Source organism: Typopeltis vanoorti, chromosome 7 (assembly GCF_054136105.1).
Source record: "Typopeltis vanoorti isolate ZY-2024b chromosome 7, IOZ_Tvanoo_1.0, whole genome shotgun sequence".
In the NCBI taxonomy this organism is placed as follows: Eukaryota; Metazoa; Arthropoda; class Arachnida; order Uropygi; family Thelyphonidae; genus Typopeltis; species Typopeltis vanoorti.
In genome coordinates, this window is record NC_143555.1 from 73,800,053 (window position 1) to 73,817,641 (window position 17,589).

The 17,589-nt window shown below is 35.2% G+C and overlaps 1 protein-coding gene across 2 annotated transcripts in view; it reads right to left on the reverse strand.

Annotated features, from left to right (window-relative positions):
• Graf (GTPase regulator associated with FAK) overlaps positions 1–17,589 on the reverse strand; it is a 573,290-nt gene that overhangs the window by 213,394 nt on the left and 342,307 nt on the right. For both annotated transcript variants that reach the window (XM_090395958.1, XM_090395957.1), the window contains one exon: positions 16,760–16,799. In XM_090395958.1, coding sequence (XP_090252084.1) covers positions 16,760–16,799 — 40 coding nt within the window. The remainder of the gene's footprint in view (positions 1–16,759; positions 16,800–17,589) is intronic.

Sequence of the window (17,589 nt, forward strand, 5' to 3'; positions counted from 1 at the left end):
TTAGGTAATTATAACAAGCTTCAGCATGAGCTTACATCCGTCCCATGGCAGAACATATTGCAGGGGAAAGATGTTAGCAGTGCATGGGATAAAATCAGCAGGTATCTGAGGAAGGCAATATCAGAATGTATTCCCCCTGGTTAGGAAGACAAACAAGGTAGGCGTTAGATGGATGAGTAGTAGTATCAGGCTTGATCTGCAAAAAAAGAAAATGTTATGGAGAAGGGTGATCACTACACCCATGAGCAGTACAAGGCTCAAGTAAGGAAGGTTACCAGCATAGTAAGTAAAGCTAAATCAGATTATGAGAAGACCTTAGCCAAGGAGATCAAGGGTAAGCCCAAAGAGTTCTTCTGCTATGTGGCAAGTAAAAGGAAGAATACTTTGGAAGGATAACCTTAGTGGATGCTGATGGTATTGAGGTTGACCAATTCAAATGTAATAGTCAAGTTACTGAGTGATCACTTTTCAAAGGTCTATCACCCAAGTGAGGATATCTCTGTACCTGTAGCAATAACTAATGTGAGAATTGAAGTTAATAAATCAGAGGTACTTAGTATATTGCAGAATTTAAAAGCAAACACTGCTGTAGGTTTAGATGGAATATCAGCTCAGGTGTTGTGTGAATGTGCAAAGGAATTGTCAACACCTCTTACTTGGTTATTTAACTTGAGTTTGAACTCTGGTATAGTCCCTAGGGAGTGGAAGGAAGGCAAAGTAGTTTCTTTGCATAAAAGTGGCTCTAAAACTGTGGTAGTTAATTACAGACCAATCACCATCTCGGGTGTGGTGGTAAAAGTATTGGAAAAGTTGGTTAAAGACAGAATTCTAGAATGGGTGGATCAGAATATGATACTCTATAGGGGCCAACATGGTTTTGTTAAAGGTCGATCCTGTCTTAGCAAACTATTAACTTTTTATAATAGAATGACATCTGAGTTGGACAAGGGAAATGGCTACACAGTGATACTACTGGATTTTGCTAAGCTTTTGATGGGATACCCCATTGAATACTGTTGTGCAAATTAGAGCAGATGGGGATGGATACTAAATTGGTGATATGGATAAGAGAATGGCTCATAGGGAGATACCAGAAAGTAGTGTATGGAAGAGCAGAGTCCAGGATGAGCCAAGTGACCAGTGGTGTGCCTCAGGCTCTGTGCTTGGGCTGTTATTGTTTAATTTGAAAATAAATGATATAGGAAATGGCTTGAAGGGAGATATTCAGTTGTTTGCTGATAATGCAAAATTGGGTATGCAATAAAAAATCAAGCTGATGTTGAGAGTTTTTTCAGGATGATTTAAATAAGCTGGCAAAATGGGCAAAAGGTAATGGATGTCAGTTCAATGTGGAAAAGTGTAAATTTATGCATTTTGGGATTAAAAGATTAGTAGCTGTGTACCACATTGATGGAACAGTACTCAAAGAGATTGATGAGGCTAGGGACTTGGGAGTGTTGGTGGATAGGGAGATGAAGTTCAGAGGGCACATTGCTAAGGTGTCCAAGATTGCACATAAGATTACTTGGTTATTGAAGAACACACTAACATCCAGAGATAAAGAGGTTATAATTCCCCTTTATAAGGCACTGATACTTCCACATTTGGATTACTGTGATCAATTTTGTCACCCGGATTCCTTGGAGATGAGGAGGTTGAGGAGAGGGTTCAGAGAAAAGTGAATAAGTTGGTGAATGATGTAAAAAATGCTCCCTACATTGATAGATTAAGAGCTTGTGGATTGCAGAGGTTGGTTGATAGGCAGAGAAGAGGTGATATGACAGAAACATTTAAATTACTAAAATTGATGCAGGGAAATATTTCAGTTGTGTGATAGTGATGGAAGAAAAAGAGGTCATCCCTGGAAATTAAGGAAAAGTGTGGTTAACAAGGGTGTGAAAATGAGGTTTTTTACCTGGAGGGTGGTGAATGAGTGGAATGCATTGCCTGACTCAGTTGTGGGTTCTTTGTCTGTAAATGAATTCAAGAAGATATATGATAGATATTGTTTTGATAGTTTGGGTCTCCCGTGACGAGTCTACTGACTCCATGGAGATAACCCGTAATAATAATAATAAAAGACTTTCATTAAATAACTGGGTCAAGAGCATAGCTAACTGTTGTGCACATTCCTTAAGAATACATGATACATGGTAATATATCATCCAATCCCACATCCTTATTATCACTTCCAAAAGATGAGTACCCCAAAATGACAATAACTCACTCTGTAAATTTTAGCATCTTTTCTTAATTAGTTGATAACATATTAGACTCCCTTGCCCCCCCCTCCCTCCCTCACATCCCCAAAAAATCCTATGTACACTACTGATATATATGTGTGACCTATTCAAAAAAAACTATTTTGATCGAGCAACTCTGTTTACTCTGGACTGCTTTCACACTGTATTCACTGTGAAATGAATGGATTTATCATTCACTTGAATTAACGTAAAATCCACAAGTTTTATTAGATAAATATGTGATGCTTTACCTGGAGTTACAGAAAAATAGTACCATGCATATCACATTTGTAAACCATACCATGGAGCAGAACAAGCTACTGTGAAGAAGGCAGTTTTTCTTAGCACATTTTAAGGAATCAGGTATGGTTATTTAATCAAACAAAATCCTTAATAAGGTGTCAGGCCTAATTTTTGATATGAAAGTTACTTAATGGATCTGATACCTTAAATCTTAGTCATTCCAACAATCCCCACTAAGCTGCGTGCATGTGAAAGAGCTAATTAGAAAACAATGCTTACAATATGAGATTAAAACTTTGTGGTTATATCATTAACAATTAATTTATTATATCTCTGTGTAAACATATAAATATTTGCATATCTGTATATAAACATATACAAGTACAATAAATTAACTTGATAATATAGTCAAACTATACTCTACAAGGAGCAGCATGGGTTTACTAAAGGAAGATCATGTTTCAGCAATTTGTTCATATTTTATAACAATGTTACAGTTGAGTAGGATAAAGGTGATGGATACACTATGATAATGTTTGATTTTGCTAAGGTATTTGATAGTTTACAACATGAAAAGCTGTTGCATAAACTGTAAAACATGGGGTTGGAATATAAACTCTCAATCTGGATAAGTGGATGGTTGACAGACAGATATCAAAATGTGGTATACAGTGGGTGTGAATCTGCCAGACTTAAGGTGACCAGTGATTTGCCTCAGATTCAGTGCTTGGACTATTGTTGTTCAATCTATATATTCATGACATTAGGAAGGGTCTAACAGGAGATGAGCAACTGTTTGCCAATGGTAGGCAGGGCAATCAGGGATGCTACTGATATCCAACACTTACAGAATGATTTAAGTAGGCTGCAAATTTGGGCAAATGAAAACAGCTATCAGTTTAATGTTAATAAGTGTAAAGTTATGAATTTTGCTATGATGAGATTTCCAGCAGCATAATAATTAGCAGGGTTATGCTACAAGAAATTGATAAGGCTAGGAATTTTGGCATAATGGTGGATAGGAATTTGAAGTTCAAAGCTCACATAGCAAAAGTTGAAAATACAGTTCAGAGGATAATTGCAATGTTGAAGTGAATCTTGACATAAGGATAAAGTCATTTTGCCTCTTTATGAGGCCTTAATAAGATCACATCTGGACTACTATGAACAGATTTGGTCTCATGGGTTCCAAGGGGATAAAGAAGCTGTGGAAAGTGTGCAAAGAAGGGTTACAAAGATTATATAGGAATTATGGGATTTAGATTATAAGGGCAGATTGTATGTGGATTACAGATAGATTAGTGGTTAACAGGAGAAAGAGGGAATGATATGATAGAGGTCTATAAATTTCTGAATGGGTGTTATGGGATATCGTGTGATAAAATTTTTCATTACATGGAAAGTAAGACGAAAACATGGGGACATCCACGGAGGTTAAGTTTGTTTGCAGTCTAAGAGCTAGGTTTTTCTCTCACAGAGCAGTGAGTGGGCGGAATAGTTTGTCTTTAGAGGTAGTGATTGCATTTAGTGTGGATGAATTTAAGGGAAGGTATGACAGCTGGTTTAGGTGATTTATAGGCTCTCTCGGTGAGTCCTTAACTCCCTAGAGGTCTCAGATAATAGTCTGAAGTAATTACTTTGAAAGATTCCTAAACAAAACAAGCAATGTTCAACACAGTGGTAGAAACCACTCAACAGGAATGCAATCAGAAATACACATCCATATTTGAAGAGAAAAAGGCCATCAAAAACTTGAAATATGGAACAGCAGCTGGAGTAGATGCTATCAGAAATGCTCAAACAAGGAGGCATACAAGTTTTACAGTGGCTGCACCGCATAATTCAGAAGGCCTGGTCAGAGGTTCTAATTCCAGATGATCGGAGTAGAGCTCTCATAGTACTGATCTATAAAAAGTGAAATAAAACTAAATATGATCTATAAAAAGTGAAATAAAACTAAATATGAAAATTACAGGGGTATTTCCTTACTCAGTGTTCCTGGTAACATTTATGCAAGTATACTTGAGACGTGACTAAGAAAAATTGTGGAAGGGAAACTTGGTAAAGAACTGGAATATTTCTCAACTATCTATCTCAAAGAAACACAGTTGAGAAATCTTGGGAATATAACAAGGATCTTTATTTAAGTTTCATAGATCTGGAAAAGACACATGACACAGTACCAAGAGGAAAACTCTTCAAAAATGCTAGTTATATGGTTAATGGGGCATTATTTTGAGCAATACAAGTTTATGCCTATTTTCAGTGTCTCTATTTGATCTGTAAGTGAGCAATTAGAACTGAAGGAGATAAATGAAGATGGGTTGATGTTAAATCAGGTGTGCAACAAGGGTGCACATTATCTCCACTGTTATTCATTATCTATATGAATCACGTTATGAAGGAAAGTGGTATTAAATCTGATATCTAATTTGGTCGTGTTAATCTTAGTGCTTTACTTTATGCAAATCATGTTATACTTCTAAATACAGTAGTCCACCCTTATCCATGGGTTCGCTCTTTGCAGTTTCAGTTACCGGCAGTTAACCCCCAGTCTGAAAATATTAAATGGAAATTTCAGAAATAAACAATTCATAAGTTTTAAATTGTGCACTGTTCTGAATAGCATGATGAAATCTTGCACTGGTCCTAGATTCTCTAAAACCTTGACTACAACTCCAGATAAACAGATTATCCTATAATTTGAAGCCTTAGACTTATGACTGCCTTTATAAAGCAGAACAATTTTGCCCTCTTTCCACTTCTTTGAAAGTTGGACCAATCTAAGACTCATGTTTAAAAGATAAGTAAATCATCCCTTTGTACAGTATGGATATATGCTGGACAGTATATGCTACCCACCCATTAGTCAATTGGTAGCAGTCTCAGTTATCCCCAGCATCTTTATGGCAAAGAGAAGCCATAAAGTACACTTCCCTTAAGTGTAAAGGTGAAAATCCTTGACTTCATAAGGAAAGAAAGAAAAATATTGTATGCTGAGGTTGCAAAGATTCCATTCACATAACTTTTATTACAGTACATTGTTATAATTGTTCTATTTTATTATTACCTATTGTTGTTAATCTCTTACTGGGCCTAATTTATAAATTAAATTTTATCATAAGTATGTATGTTTGTATGTATAGGAAAAAAGATAGATATATATATAGGGTTTAGTACTATCCGTGGTTTCAGGTATCCACTTGGAACACATCCCCCCAAGGATAGAGAGGAGACTACTGTACATCCAGTACAAGTCTGCAAATTTAATTTTTATTAAATTAAATTAAAGAGAAGGTATGACAGCTGGTTTATGTGATGTATAGCCTCCCTCAATGAGTCCATGACTCCCTGACTTATTAAGCATTATGTTGTAAGCATTATTTTGTAATCAGTTCTCTTACAAACAGTTTATTGGAGATTGTCGGAATGACAGATTTAATGTAGCAGATCCAATGTGTAAATTTCATATAAAAACATTAGGTCTCCTTCCTTAAAATGATGCAATAAGAAACTGCCTTTTGAATATGAAATAGTAGTTGTGTTCATTTCCATGGTGTGGTTTATAAATGTAAAGTACAAGATTTAAACTCTTGTCTTTTATCAGCTACATCACTAAGATTTCTCCTCCCCTCAAAGAAAATCATAAGTTCTACCATTTGGCTGATGTCAGATTTCCTGCAGGAATGGCATAATTTGTAGAAATGTGAGCCAATCATCCAACCAATCAATCATCGTGACCTCTGTTTTCTCTCCAAAACAATGGAGAAGGTCATTAAGTCAACTTCTAAGCCACCTAGAAGCCTGACAGTTAATCAAAGATGACTACAGTATAGATTCTGCCAATCTAGATTCAAAACAGATCTCTCTTAGTCCACATCATCCACTACTGGACATGTGTCATGAGAAAATTAGGAGAAATGTATTGGTCTCTTGACATTTCCAGAGTATTTGATCAGGTCTGGCATAGTAGCTTCAATAAATTGTCATCCTTCAGTCCACCTTCCCATCCTCTGTAACTGGATAGCCAGCTTCCTCGCTGATCATTTAATGCATATCATAATGGATGGCTTCCTCTGAGCTTCTCCAATGCATGAGGGATCTCAGAGCTCTTGTCTATCCCTTATCCCCTTTCCCCTTATATACTCACTCATTTGACAAATCATGCAGTGCAAAGACACCCTAAGCTTTAAGATTTTCTACAACTAGTATCTTAAACACTAATCTCACAACATTCTCCAATAGGATGAGAGAACCTGGTCACTTCAATACTACTAAAAGGACAGTCTTGCAATCTTTCTCAGAAAACAGATCTAAACTCAAGATCTGGCACAACTCTGGCATGCACAAATGATTTGCGACAGAAGAAGGACCATGATTGCCAATGAGAAGACTGTGTAGAAGGAATGATGTGCAGTTTACATATGTGTGGAGTGAATTAAATGCCTGATGGACTGCACTTGAATGGTTTTGGAGTTAGATGCTCGGAGAAATTGTTCAGTGAAAGTTTAGAAGTGCAAAACCAGGGAAAACTAGAGAAATTAGGGAGGAAGCAAACAAGCATATGTATAGCCACCCCTGGGAAAAATGAGTGCGAGTGCAGAAATGACTAAAGAAACAGCCGCCAGAGATGGATGTTTCCTCACAGTCATTTCTACACTCACATAATCATTACTGTCTTCACAGGAATGATTGTGAAGAGCTGGCTACAGTTTCCCAGGTTTCAAATTGAAATGGAAGGTAAGTGTGGGCCCAAGGGGAAGTTGAAATGCATGTGTACAAATGCCCAAAGTATCACAAATAAAGGAGATGAGTTTTTGGAATTGGTCTGCTTAACTTGGTCAAAAATTATTGGCATCAGTGAGACTTTGCTGTCAGAGAATGATGTAGTTGCAAAGATAGAATGTAACGAATACTGTATTTTCAGAGAAAATAGAGGAAATAGGACAGGAGGAGGTTCATTTGAGGCTGATTGGTGCAAGAAAAAAGTACAAAATATATTGTTGGCTGCTGCTATAGACCTGCAGATCCAGAAGAAGATATGGATGACATGCATCAACAGATTAGCATGGGTGCAGACCAAATAATTATCATGGGAGACTTCAACCATAGGGATATAGATTGGATGGAAGAAAGAGCATATGGCAGAATGGAAATAGAATTACTAAGGAGTTACTTAGTAGCAACCCTCACTCCAATTGTGGAAAGTGATCATGCAGTTTGTCTTGAGAGACTGTTCAACATGTGGAATTTTCAGTCAAGAAAGAGTTTATGTGGAACTACAAAACTGGCAATTATGACAAACCTAGAAGGCAACTGGGAGCAGTGCCATGACATAAGAAGCTAGATGGAATGAATGTCAGTAATGAATGGGAAGTTGTCAGGGATTGTTAGAGTGAGGCAGTATCAGACAGCATACCCAAGGTCAAGAGGATAAACCAAGTAAGGATTATGTGGATGAGTAGCAATTTAAGACAGGAGCTGCTTTCTTTTTTTTTTGCAGAAAAAAACTGCAAAAAAAAGAAAGAAACTGCCTTTCTTTCTTTTTTTCTGCTTTTTTTTTTTTGTTTATATTCCTTCCACTGCTTCACTATGGAAGGAATATAAACAAAAATGCGATCAGCACACTCATAAGCAATATAAAGCACAAGCAAGAAGGGTAACTAGTGTAGTAAGGAAGGCTAAAGCAGATTTTGAGAGAAAATTAGCTAACCAGGCCAAATTAAATTCAAAAGCGTATTTTTCCTACATGGCAAGTAAGAGAAAGAATGATTATAAAAAGATAACTTTACTCAGTATTAAAAGTAGGAAAGTGAGAGAAGCAAAAGAATATTTCAGTTACTAAGTGATCACTTTGCAAGGGAATATCATCTAGGTGGTGACTTTGCAGTTACTGATGTGACAGCGATTAATGTGAGAACTGAGGTAGATGAACAGGAGGTACTTTATTGTACTGAAAAATATCAATGTGAATACTGCAGTGGGCCTGGATAGTATATCAGCTCTTGCGCTATGAGAATGTGCAAGTGAACTGGCTGTGCCTCTGAAGAAGTTTAACCTACATCTCAGCTCTGGCATGGTTGCAAGGGAGAGGAACGAGAGTAAGATAGTTCCATTACATAAAGATGGCTCCAAGACAGCAATAGCAAATTACAGACCGATTAGTATCTCTGGAGTTGCTAGTTAAAGTATTAGAAAAGTTGGTTAAAAGTAAAATTCAGGAATGGGGTGTTTAGGAATATGATACTCTATAGGGGCAGCATGGCTTTGTAATCACATCACATCAACAGTGCCATCAGCCTTTAAAAACACTTGGCAATCTTTTCTACTCAAAACACTTTTCACCCATCCAACTACTAACTCTGTAAAAATCTTAAATTTGCCCATTCTTAAAATACTGTTCCAATGTTTGGGGTGGTGCACCAAAAATCTTCCTAAAAATTCTTAATGCAGGCACATGAAGAGTAATTTGGCAGATGGATGATTTATCTCTCAGTTACTTGCTACAACTATTTCAAAGAGCAGAGGCAGATGGAATAAAACAAGAAGAGAAGGTGCATTTGCAACTGCACTGTTGTTTTTACAGTGAAAGTGCTGTGCATGTTTAAATGAGCTGAATGGAAAGTAGCGGAATGAGAGATGTCAGTTCATGGAAATGTCTATATAAAAGAAAATGAGCTGAAGCAGACAATGAGTAGCAATTGCTCAACATGCAGCTGCACTGTTTATAATCCAACTGCAAATGCACCAAACCAACTTCTCTTCCTCTTTTATTTCACCTTCTGAAAAAGCATTACTCACAATGTGCTCACCACTGCTAAAACCCTCCAGCTTTTTAAGAAAAATATCAAATGTTTCTTCTTTCTCAAACCTTATCTACATCCTATAACATAGCACTAACACTATAGATTTCTCCACCTCTCAAGTGTGGAAATAATAAGCAATGAAAGTGATTACTGCAGTTAGGTGGAATTATGATCAAAGCATCTAAGGCTGTGAAACCATTGTATTACATATGTTAATTGCACATAATTCTTCTGGAAGTCTGCACATTTTGCAGGAAAAAAACCTGAGTTTCTGAGAGGGAAAAAAACTCTGTATGAAACTGGCTAAATCATCTTCAACTGAAAAGCCCCTTTATAAAGTTTGTATCCTAGACAGTATTCAAACCTATGTCTTTTCAAACAGATTAGAGTAGAAATTCCACCGTGTTATGGCAGAGAGATAAAGCCTCTGGGCTTGGTGACTTTTCTATATAATAACTTATAATTCGTGGGATAACCATTAAGGATGAAATGATCAATCAAACCACCTGTTCTTCATTAATTTTGGTTGTCATCTCTCAAGAGATACATAATGCATGCTTTTTGGTTCAGAATGCTGATGATGCCTAAATTCTGGTCAGAATGCAGAGAATTAGCATAAAAAAATTCACGTGGATTTATGATTAACTTCAAATATACCAGCTTTTGGTTATTTAGTGATCAAAACATCTAAAAGCAGCAATTTATTACTGCTGTCAAATTCAACAGTAAATGTCATCTTTTGGTGACATAAGGAACCAGCTAAAATAATTATTTAGTTCGAATTACATGTTTTCCAGGCAATGACCATGTCATAAGCATATCTTCAACAGAGAATAAGGATGACTTGATAGTTGGTTCTGCAACTTTTTTTGCCTGTATAGAATGGTGACAGGTGAAGACATAATTCTACCTAATGAAAAACCATTTTGTTAGTTATAAATCTTGCATTTATATCTGACAACAAGCAGATTGCTAAAGCATGACCTATCTTTTAACAAAGACATGCTGTGCTCTATAAATGATCAAAGTGTTATCTATTCACAACTGAATGCAGATTCTAAACAGCCTCTCTCTCTCAACTTAATGAATACTTCAGTTACTTACTTGTGGTTTATAATTGGTTATATCAGTCCTAGCACCACCACCCTTGTATAAAGGATGTATTATGAGCACAATTTCACTCATAAGAATTGTACTTGTATTGAGATAAGTTAAACCAGGTTGGAGATGATACCACTACTCTTGCATATTTATTCATTCATTCAGTAACCACACAGATATCTCATCTAATCCAACTTCTGTTTAAATCAAACTTTTGTAATCCTCCTATCCAGTTCTTCCTCAACATCCAGAGCTAATGGATCTAATTAGTATATTCAAGTTAGGTCCAGTTAATGGATCTAACTGGAATGAATACTAAAGTGATAACTAAGAACTCTATTTCTAGTAATATGACACTTTCCCATCATCCTCATTCAATTTCCCTCTGCCTGTTTAGCTAACTTTTTTTCATAGTTTAATTTCACATTCCTCACCATGGTTTTCACTCGCTTAGCCTGTTTTAATATTGATCCTGAGACAGATCCCTCTTTTCCAGATATTGAATGCAAAAAAATTTATTTTTATGTAGCTCCTGTTAGAAGGCTTTATTCATCCATTTAACTCCCATGAGATTTATTCACCTAACTAGAGACATAAACAGGCATGGCTTCTTCTTTCAAAACATCCTTTGATTACTTCCCCTATATTACTGATCCCTCTTCCATGCAGTTTTTCATACACATTGCATTAAGCTGCTTTCTCAGTTTATAATAAACTAGGAAGGCAAATCACCTGCTTACAGTTCCACATATACCTCTTAAAGCTCCCACAAGAATTATTATATAACAAATCAAAACTGTATAAAAATTGCTCTCACCAGCTTATACCTGTTGTTATTATGCTTATTGCTAGCTAATCTTCTCAGTTCTTATGTAAATTCTATGAAGATAGTCTGATAATCAAAACATGCCAAGCATGAAGCCATGGTGTAGGTGGAAGAATGACAAGACACACACACAACACATACCCTTCAAAATGCAAATGACATGGATTAGATTCTTGTCACAATATGAGGAACATTTCAATGTGCTTTTTCAATAAAAAGTAAGTCGGCTAGTCTTATATGGAAGTAAGAGGGCTTTTTTCTTTCAGGAACTTATGTTTTCTCTCCCAATACACTAACCACTCGGCCAACCAAACCAGCAATATGTTTGCACATAATCCATATGCAAACAATTATTATTATTGATGTTTTGTTCTCCAAAACTGGATCTGCCACATCCGTTTTCCACTGACATGACCACGATTAAAGTTCTATGTTTGGTCTACAGAGCAGGGTTTCTGGATTATCAAATCCTCCTGAGCCACCATGTACTAATCATGTTCCTAAATGTTCTCAATACTAAAATGTGGTGAAGTGTGTGGCAAAGCAGATTCTCTACCTATCAATTCTGTGGCTGGTCTCAATAGCATGATCAGAAAGAAAGATTTGCCAAGGCACAAATAAACTGTGCACCACTTGTTTTCTTATTATGTAATTAGCATTGGTTGTTTATCCTATTTCAGTGATGCAGATACAAGTGATTTTAACGATCCCTGGGGAAAAAACAGCGAAGGTGTGTATGATGGATTGGAATCCAGGAGAATGAAGACTTGGGAAGTGCCTGAATGCTCTACTACCCACTACTCTTTAATTTATATATTAATGATATTGGGAAATGATATGAGGGGAGTATTCTGCTGTTTGATCATGAAAAACTGGAGAGAAAACAACAACTGATACAGGTAATGTAGACATCCTGATGGATGATTTAAATAAATTGGCAGTGCAGGTAAAGGAAACTAGTTTTTCAATGTAATGTCACGATTTAAGGTTATGCACTTCAGGATGAAAAGATTACATACTGTATTACATATTGATGGCACTGGATTTTAGGAAATTTATGGGGCTAGGGATATTAGAATGATCATAGACATTGATAAGTAGAGATACAGAGGCTATTATTCCTCTTTATAATGCTATGATATGGAAGTGATTAGACTACTGTGCACGGATTTGGTCACCTGAGTTTCTGAAGGATGAAAAGGTGGTGGGAAGGATCTAGAGATGAGTTATCAGGCTGGTAACAGGTATGTGGAATGCTCCTTATGAGGACAGATTGAAGATGTGTGGGTTGCAAAGTCTAGTTGACAGGCAGAGAGGGAAGATGACAGATGACAGAAAGTTGCTAAAAAGGTTCCATAAGACTGACACAAAAGAAATTTTCAATACAGGAAGAGTAGAGAGAATCAGGAGTCACTCCTGGAAGTTGTGTAAGAGTGTGGTTAGTGAAGGTGTGCAGACTAGATTTCTTGTTGGAGAGAGATGAATGACTGGAAGAAATTGGAAGAGGCAGTTGAGTGCCCTGATAGTGAATGAATTTAAGGAGATAGTGTGAAAAATGAAATGCTAGATAGTGTGATGGCTAGCATAGTTCTCAAATTCATTCACTATCAGGCTACTTACTACTGCCTCTTCCAGTTTCTTGAAACTCTTATTGGTAGGACAGCTATGAAAAAATCTTAAAATATAAGTTTATATAGAAATCAGTGTCCTCTGATACACATCTTTAGCTTAAAAATAACATTGTGTTTCATTACTGTGTTTATTATTATTATTTTTTTTTTTATGTGGTTCCCATGAAAGGTTTATTTGTAAACCTATAGTACATTCATATCATGGGTGGGCTAAGAATGGATTTTTTCTATTTTTTATTGATTTTATATATTTTTTGCATATTTTATTTATTTTACATAGGCCAGAACCCTGATCCAGAGGCCAAACACGGAACTTTTTAAGCCACTTCAGGCCTCCAATAAGCAAGACAGTGGTCCCACACCAAACGATGAAATTCATCTCACACCTAAAGATGGATCACAAACATCCATGTCCACAGCAGGATTTAAACCCACAGCCTGTTGGCTGGAGAGCAGATAAGCTAACCACTCAGCCAACTAGGCTGGCAATTTTATTAGTGCTTAAATTTAATCACTAATAAAATTGCCAGCCTTAATTTTATTGCTTAAGGTTCTTCTTCTTCTTGAGTATTCTGCAATTGAGCAGGTTCGTCTTTTAGTAGCAGAAACTTTCCTTCCACTCTCTTCTATTCTGAGCCCTCTCTTTCAAGGTTGTGTACCTGTCTCCATTCAGCATGTCATCTAGCATTGTTTTCCTTACTCTTCCTCTGGGTCTTTTTCAGTCTATTTTTCCTTTAATGGCATCTCTGATGATTCCATTCCCTCTCAGAATATGTCCGATCCAGTTTCTCTTGCTTCTTTTTATCCTCCTTAACAGACTTCTTTCCTCTTCTACTCTTTTTAAGACCTCTTCATTAGTTATTTGATCTGTCCATTTGATTTTTTCCATCCTTCTCCAAATCCACATCTCAAAGCTTTCCTAAATCTTAATTTCTTCTTTCTTCAATGTCTAAGTTTCAGCTGCATAGAGGGCAGCACTCCACACATAACATTTTATTAGTCTTTTCTTTAGGTTTCTATTCGTTTTACTTCTAAATAAATTCCATTTTCTATTAAAGGCATCTCTTCCCATCGCTATTCTTGCATTTATGTCACTTTTACATCTTCCATCAATGCTAATAACACTTCCTAGATATTTTAAAGGTCTTTACTTGATTCAATTTTTCCCCATTTATTCAGATATCTATATTTGCCTCTTTCCTTGCTATTTTCATTACCTTTGTTTTTCTGATGTTAATTTTCATTCCATAATTGATACAGGATTCCAGTAATCTGTTCAACAGATGTTGAAGTCCTGTTTCAGTATTTGATGGTAATGCCTTGTCATATGCGTATCTTATTGCAAATATCTGTCTACCTCCAATCTTTATTCCTTCTTCCGAATTCTCCAGTGCTTCTTTTAACACTGCTTTGGAATACATGTTAAACAAAACTGGTGACAGAGAACACCTTGTCTTACTCCTTGTCCAATGATACCTGCTTCTGCTGTACCATATATGTCTCTCACCATGGCAGTTTGTCCCATGGTGAGAGACATATGTGTTTCTTTTTCATTATCAGGTCATTTTCTTTTTTCTTCCTTAATTAGTTCAGAGTAAATTTCACTATATATAGTGAAATAATTAGCCTTCTGTCTTTCCAATCTTTTCCATTACTTCCACCATCTTATCCCATTTTACAAAGTCAAAGCTTTTTCAAAATCTATATAACAGATATTAACTACTTCATTCACTTCCAGATTTCTTTCACTTACTATTCTTAACAGTCCAATAGCGTCTCTTGTTCCCCTACTCTTTCTGAAACCAAACTGATCTTCTCCAAGAAATTCTTCCACTTTAGATGCAATTCTTCATGTTAAGATTCTCATAAGTATTTTTGATGTATGGGAAATGAGGCTTATTGTTCTAAAATCCTTGCAGTTCACTGAATTACTTTTCTTTATAGGTATAAATATTAAGGTCATAAAATCTTTTGGTAGTTCTCATTTGATATAAATTAAATTTATTATTTTGGTTTTTTTTCAGTTCCTTTCTTCTGAAGTTGTTTCAGGAATTCTGCAGGTATTTCATCTATTCCTTCTGCCTTTCCACATTTTAGTTTTTTAATGGCCATTTCTACCTCTGTCTTCAAAATCTCTGGGCCTAGATCATCTTCATTATATCTTTTATCTTCTTTATATCTTTTAATGGCAACTCATTTGGTCTATTTTCCTTGTCACATAGATCTTCAATGTATTCCTTTCATTTCATTAGGATTTTATCTTCTTCAGTTATGATTTCTCCATTCTTAATTTTCTATGCCTCTAGCTCGAATTCCATTTCTCTTGTAATTCATGCTTCTTGCTTTTTTCATATAAAAGATCACATTGTTTTTTAAGCCACTCTTCTCTACTTCTTTCTGCTTCCCTTCTCAATTTGTCATTCAGGGTTCTATATTGTATTTTCCCTTCTGGGGTGTCTTTATTTTTCCATTTTCTTCTTTCTTCCATTAGAGAAATCATCTCATTAGTTATCCAAGGTTTTTTATTCTTTTAGCTCTTACATATCCAATTTCTTCTTCTGCAATCTTCTTTATTTTCTCTTTAACTTGTTCCCATTTCTTTTCTGGATCTTCAGTTTTGACAAAACTTGTCTCCTCTAATTCTTTCTCCAATCTATTTCCAAATTCCTTGGTATTTTTTAATTTCTCTAAGTTCCATTTTTTCCTTTTAATAGCTTCTTTTATTTTCTTTAGTTTCACATTTATTTCTATGAATAGTAGATTGTGGTCAGAGTAAATATCAGCTCCAGGATTTGTGCATGCATCTTTTACACTATTCTTGTATCTTTGCTTTACTATAATGTAATCAATTTCATACCTTTCCGTATCTCCTGGTTTCTTCCATGTGTATAGTCTTCTCTTAGATTTTTTAAACCAAGTATTTGTAATTATTAACTTATTTTCTTTACAGAATTCCACTAACCTTTCCCCCCCTCTCTCATTTCTATTACCTAGTCTGTATCTTCCTACGACACTCCCATCCTCTTCTTCTCCTACAATTCCATTCCAATCTCCCATTATAATCATATAGTCTTTTCTTTTTTCTTCCTTAATTAGTTCTTGTAATTGTTCGTGCATTTCCTCTATTTCCTCATCTGAATGGTCACTTGTTGGCATATATACCTGCATTACTGTTATGTCCACCGGTTCAGCCTTCAATTTTACCACTATAATTGCCAGCCTTAAATTTTATTGCTTAAGGTTAAGCACTAATAAAAGGCAAACAAAATGGCTCCTGGGCAGAGACTGTCTTAAGTAGTGCAAACTTAGGCAACTTCAATGCCGAAGGTTGTATTCTCATAAGCTCAAACATTTTAAATTTCTTTTTTATATCTGCCTATAAAGCATAGCTGGATCCATAATAAACTCTATTTGAATATCTAAACATGTTTATTTTTAAGCATTATCAGGTCACGACAACTTTCATGCTGAGAAGCAAAACTAAAGACTGGAAATCGTACATGAAACAAAGGATCACATCACAATCACATCCTTCAACATTCCCATTTGTTACTCAATTTCTGCTGACACTACTTTCCTGTTTCACACAAACTATAAATGGTTAAAAAGTAAAGTCGTGACAGTGAGAATCTATTTTAAATGTAAGATGAAATAAAGTGAAATTGAAGATGAAAATTCATTTGCAATGAAGTATCATATTTTATCATGTCAAGAGCTTAAAGAAGTATGAGGGAATATCAAAGAAAGGTATCAGGTCATACAAAAAGTAATAGAAAAAATATTTAAGTTAAAAAAAATCTAAAACATAAATTACTATGTAAAAGGAAATTCAGTGCCCTTATGAATAAATTCATAAATGAAAAACTGGATTTTTAATTAAAATCAATTCAAGCTAATGAACATACTCACACTCATCTTGTTTTGTTGCCTTTCCCAAAAGATTATTCATCTGCAAACAAAAGAACACATAGATGAAGTGAAATAAGAAGAAAGCATTATCAGCATTTATAATTAAAATAGTGAAATGTTACTCATCTTTTCAAATTAACATTACTACTGATAGAAGCAGAAATAGCAATGGTAGCCCTTGAAAACAATACTTATTACTTATGTGAGACTTTACCAGCACATGTAGAAGTATTATAATATAAGATTTATGTGGAATTCATTAACTCTTCTTGAAATGGCCCCTCCTCATTGCTTCCTTTAATATTTATTATATAAACTAAATGTTATTACAGAAAAAGAGTGAATCATATTTAAAGAAATATAGGTTAGCTAGAAAATATTAAGAAAGGATAGGATAAAATTAAACATGGGAAAGTAGTCTTATTGTAAGATGGCTTATATGAGTAAGAAGAAATTAATACTTAGCTATTAATAGAACAACAAAAAAAATTATGATTTTACCACGAGTTGCCTCAGTCCTGAAGATACTTCAGGCGCAAACTTTGTTTGCTTACACTTGGATAAAGGATTAAACTAAATTTATTATAAAAAAAAAAAAGGATCTCCTGTTAAACTTTTAAGAATGAAGACATAAAACAATCAAGCAAAATTACTCGCACTGCAATCTAAAACAAAGTGCTTTTTTTTTTCAATAAGAACATCATCATTACCATCAGCATAAGAGTTTAAAAATAACAACAAATTAATTAGAGTTAGTGTTAAAACAGATAAATCATAAATAAATAATAATAAATAAACAGATAAATAGCAGATAATCTTGAAGATCTGGA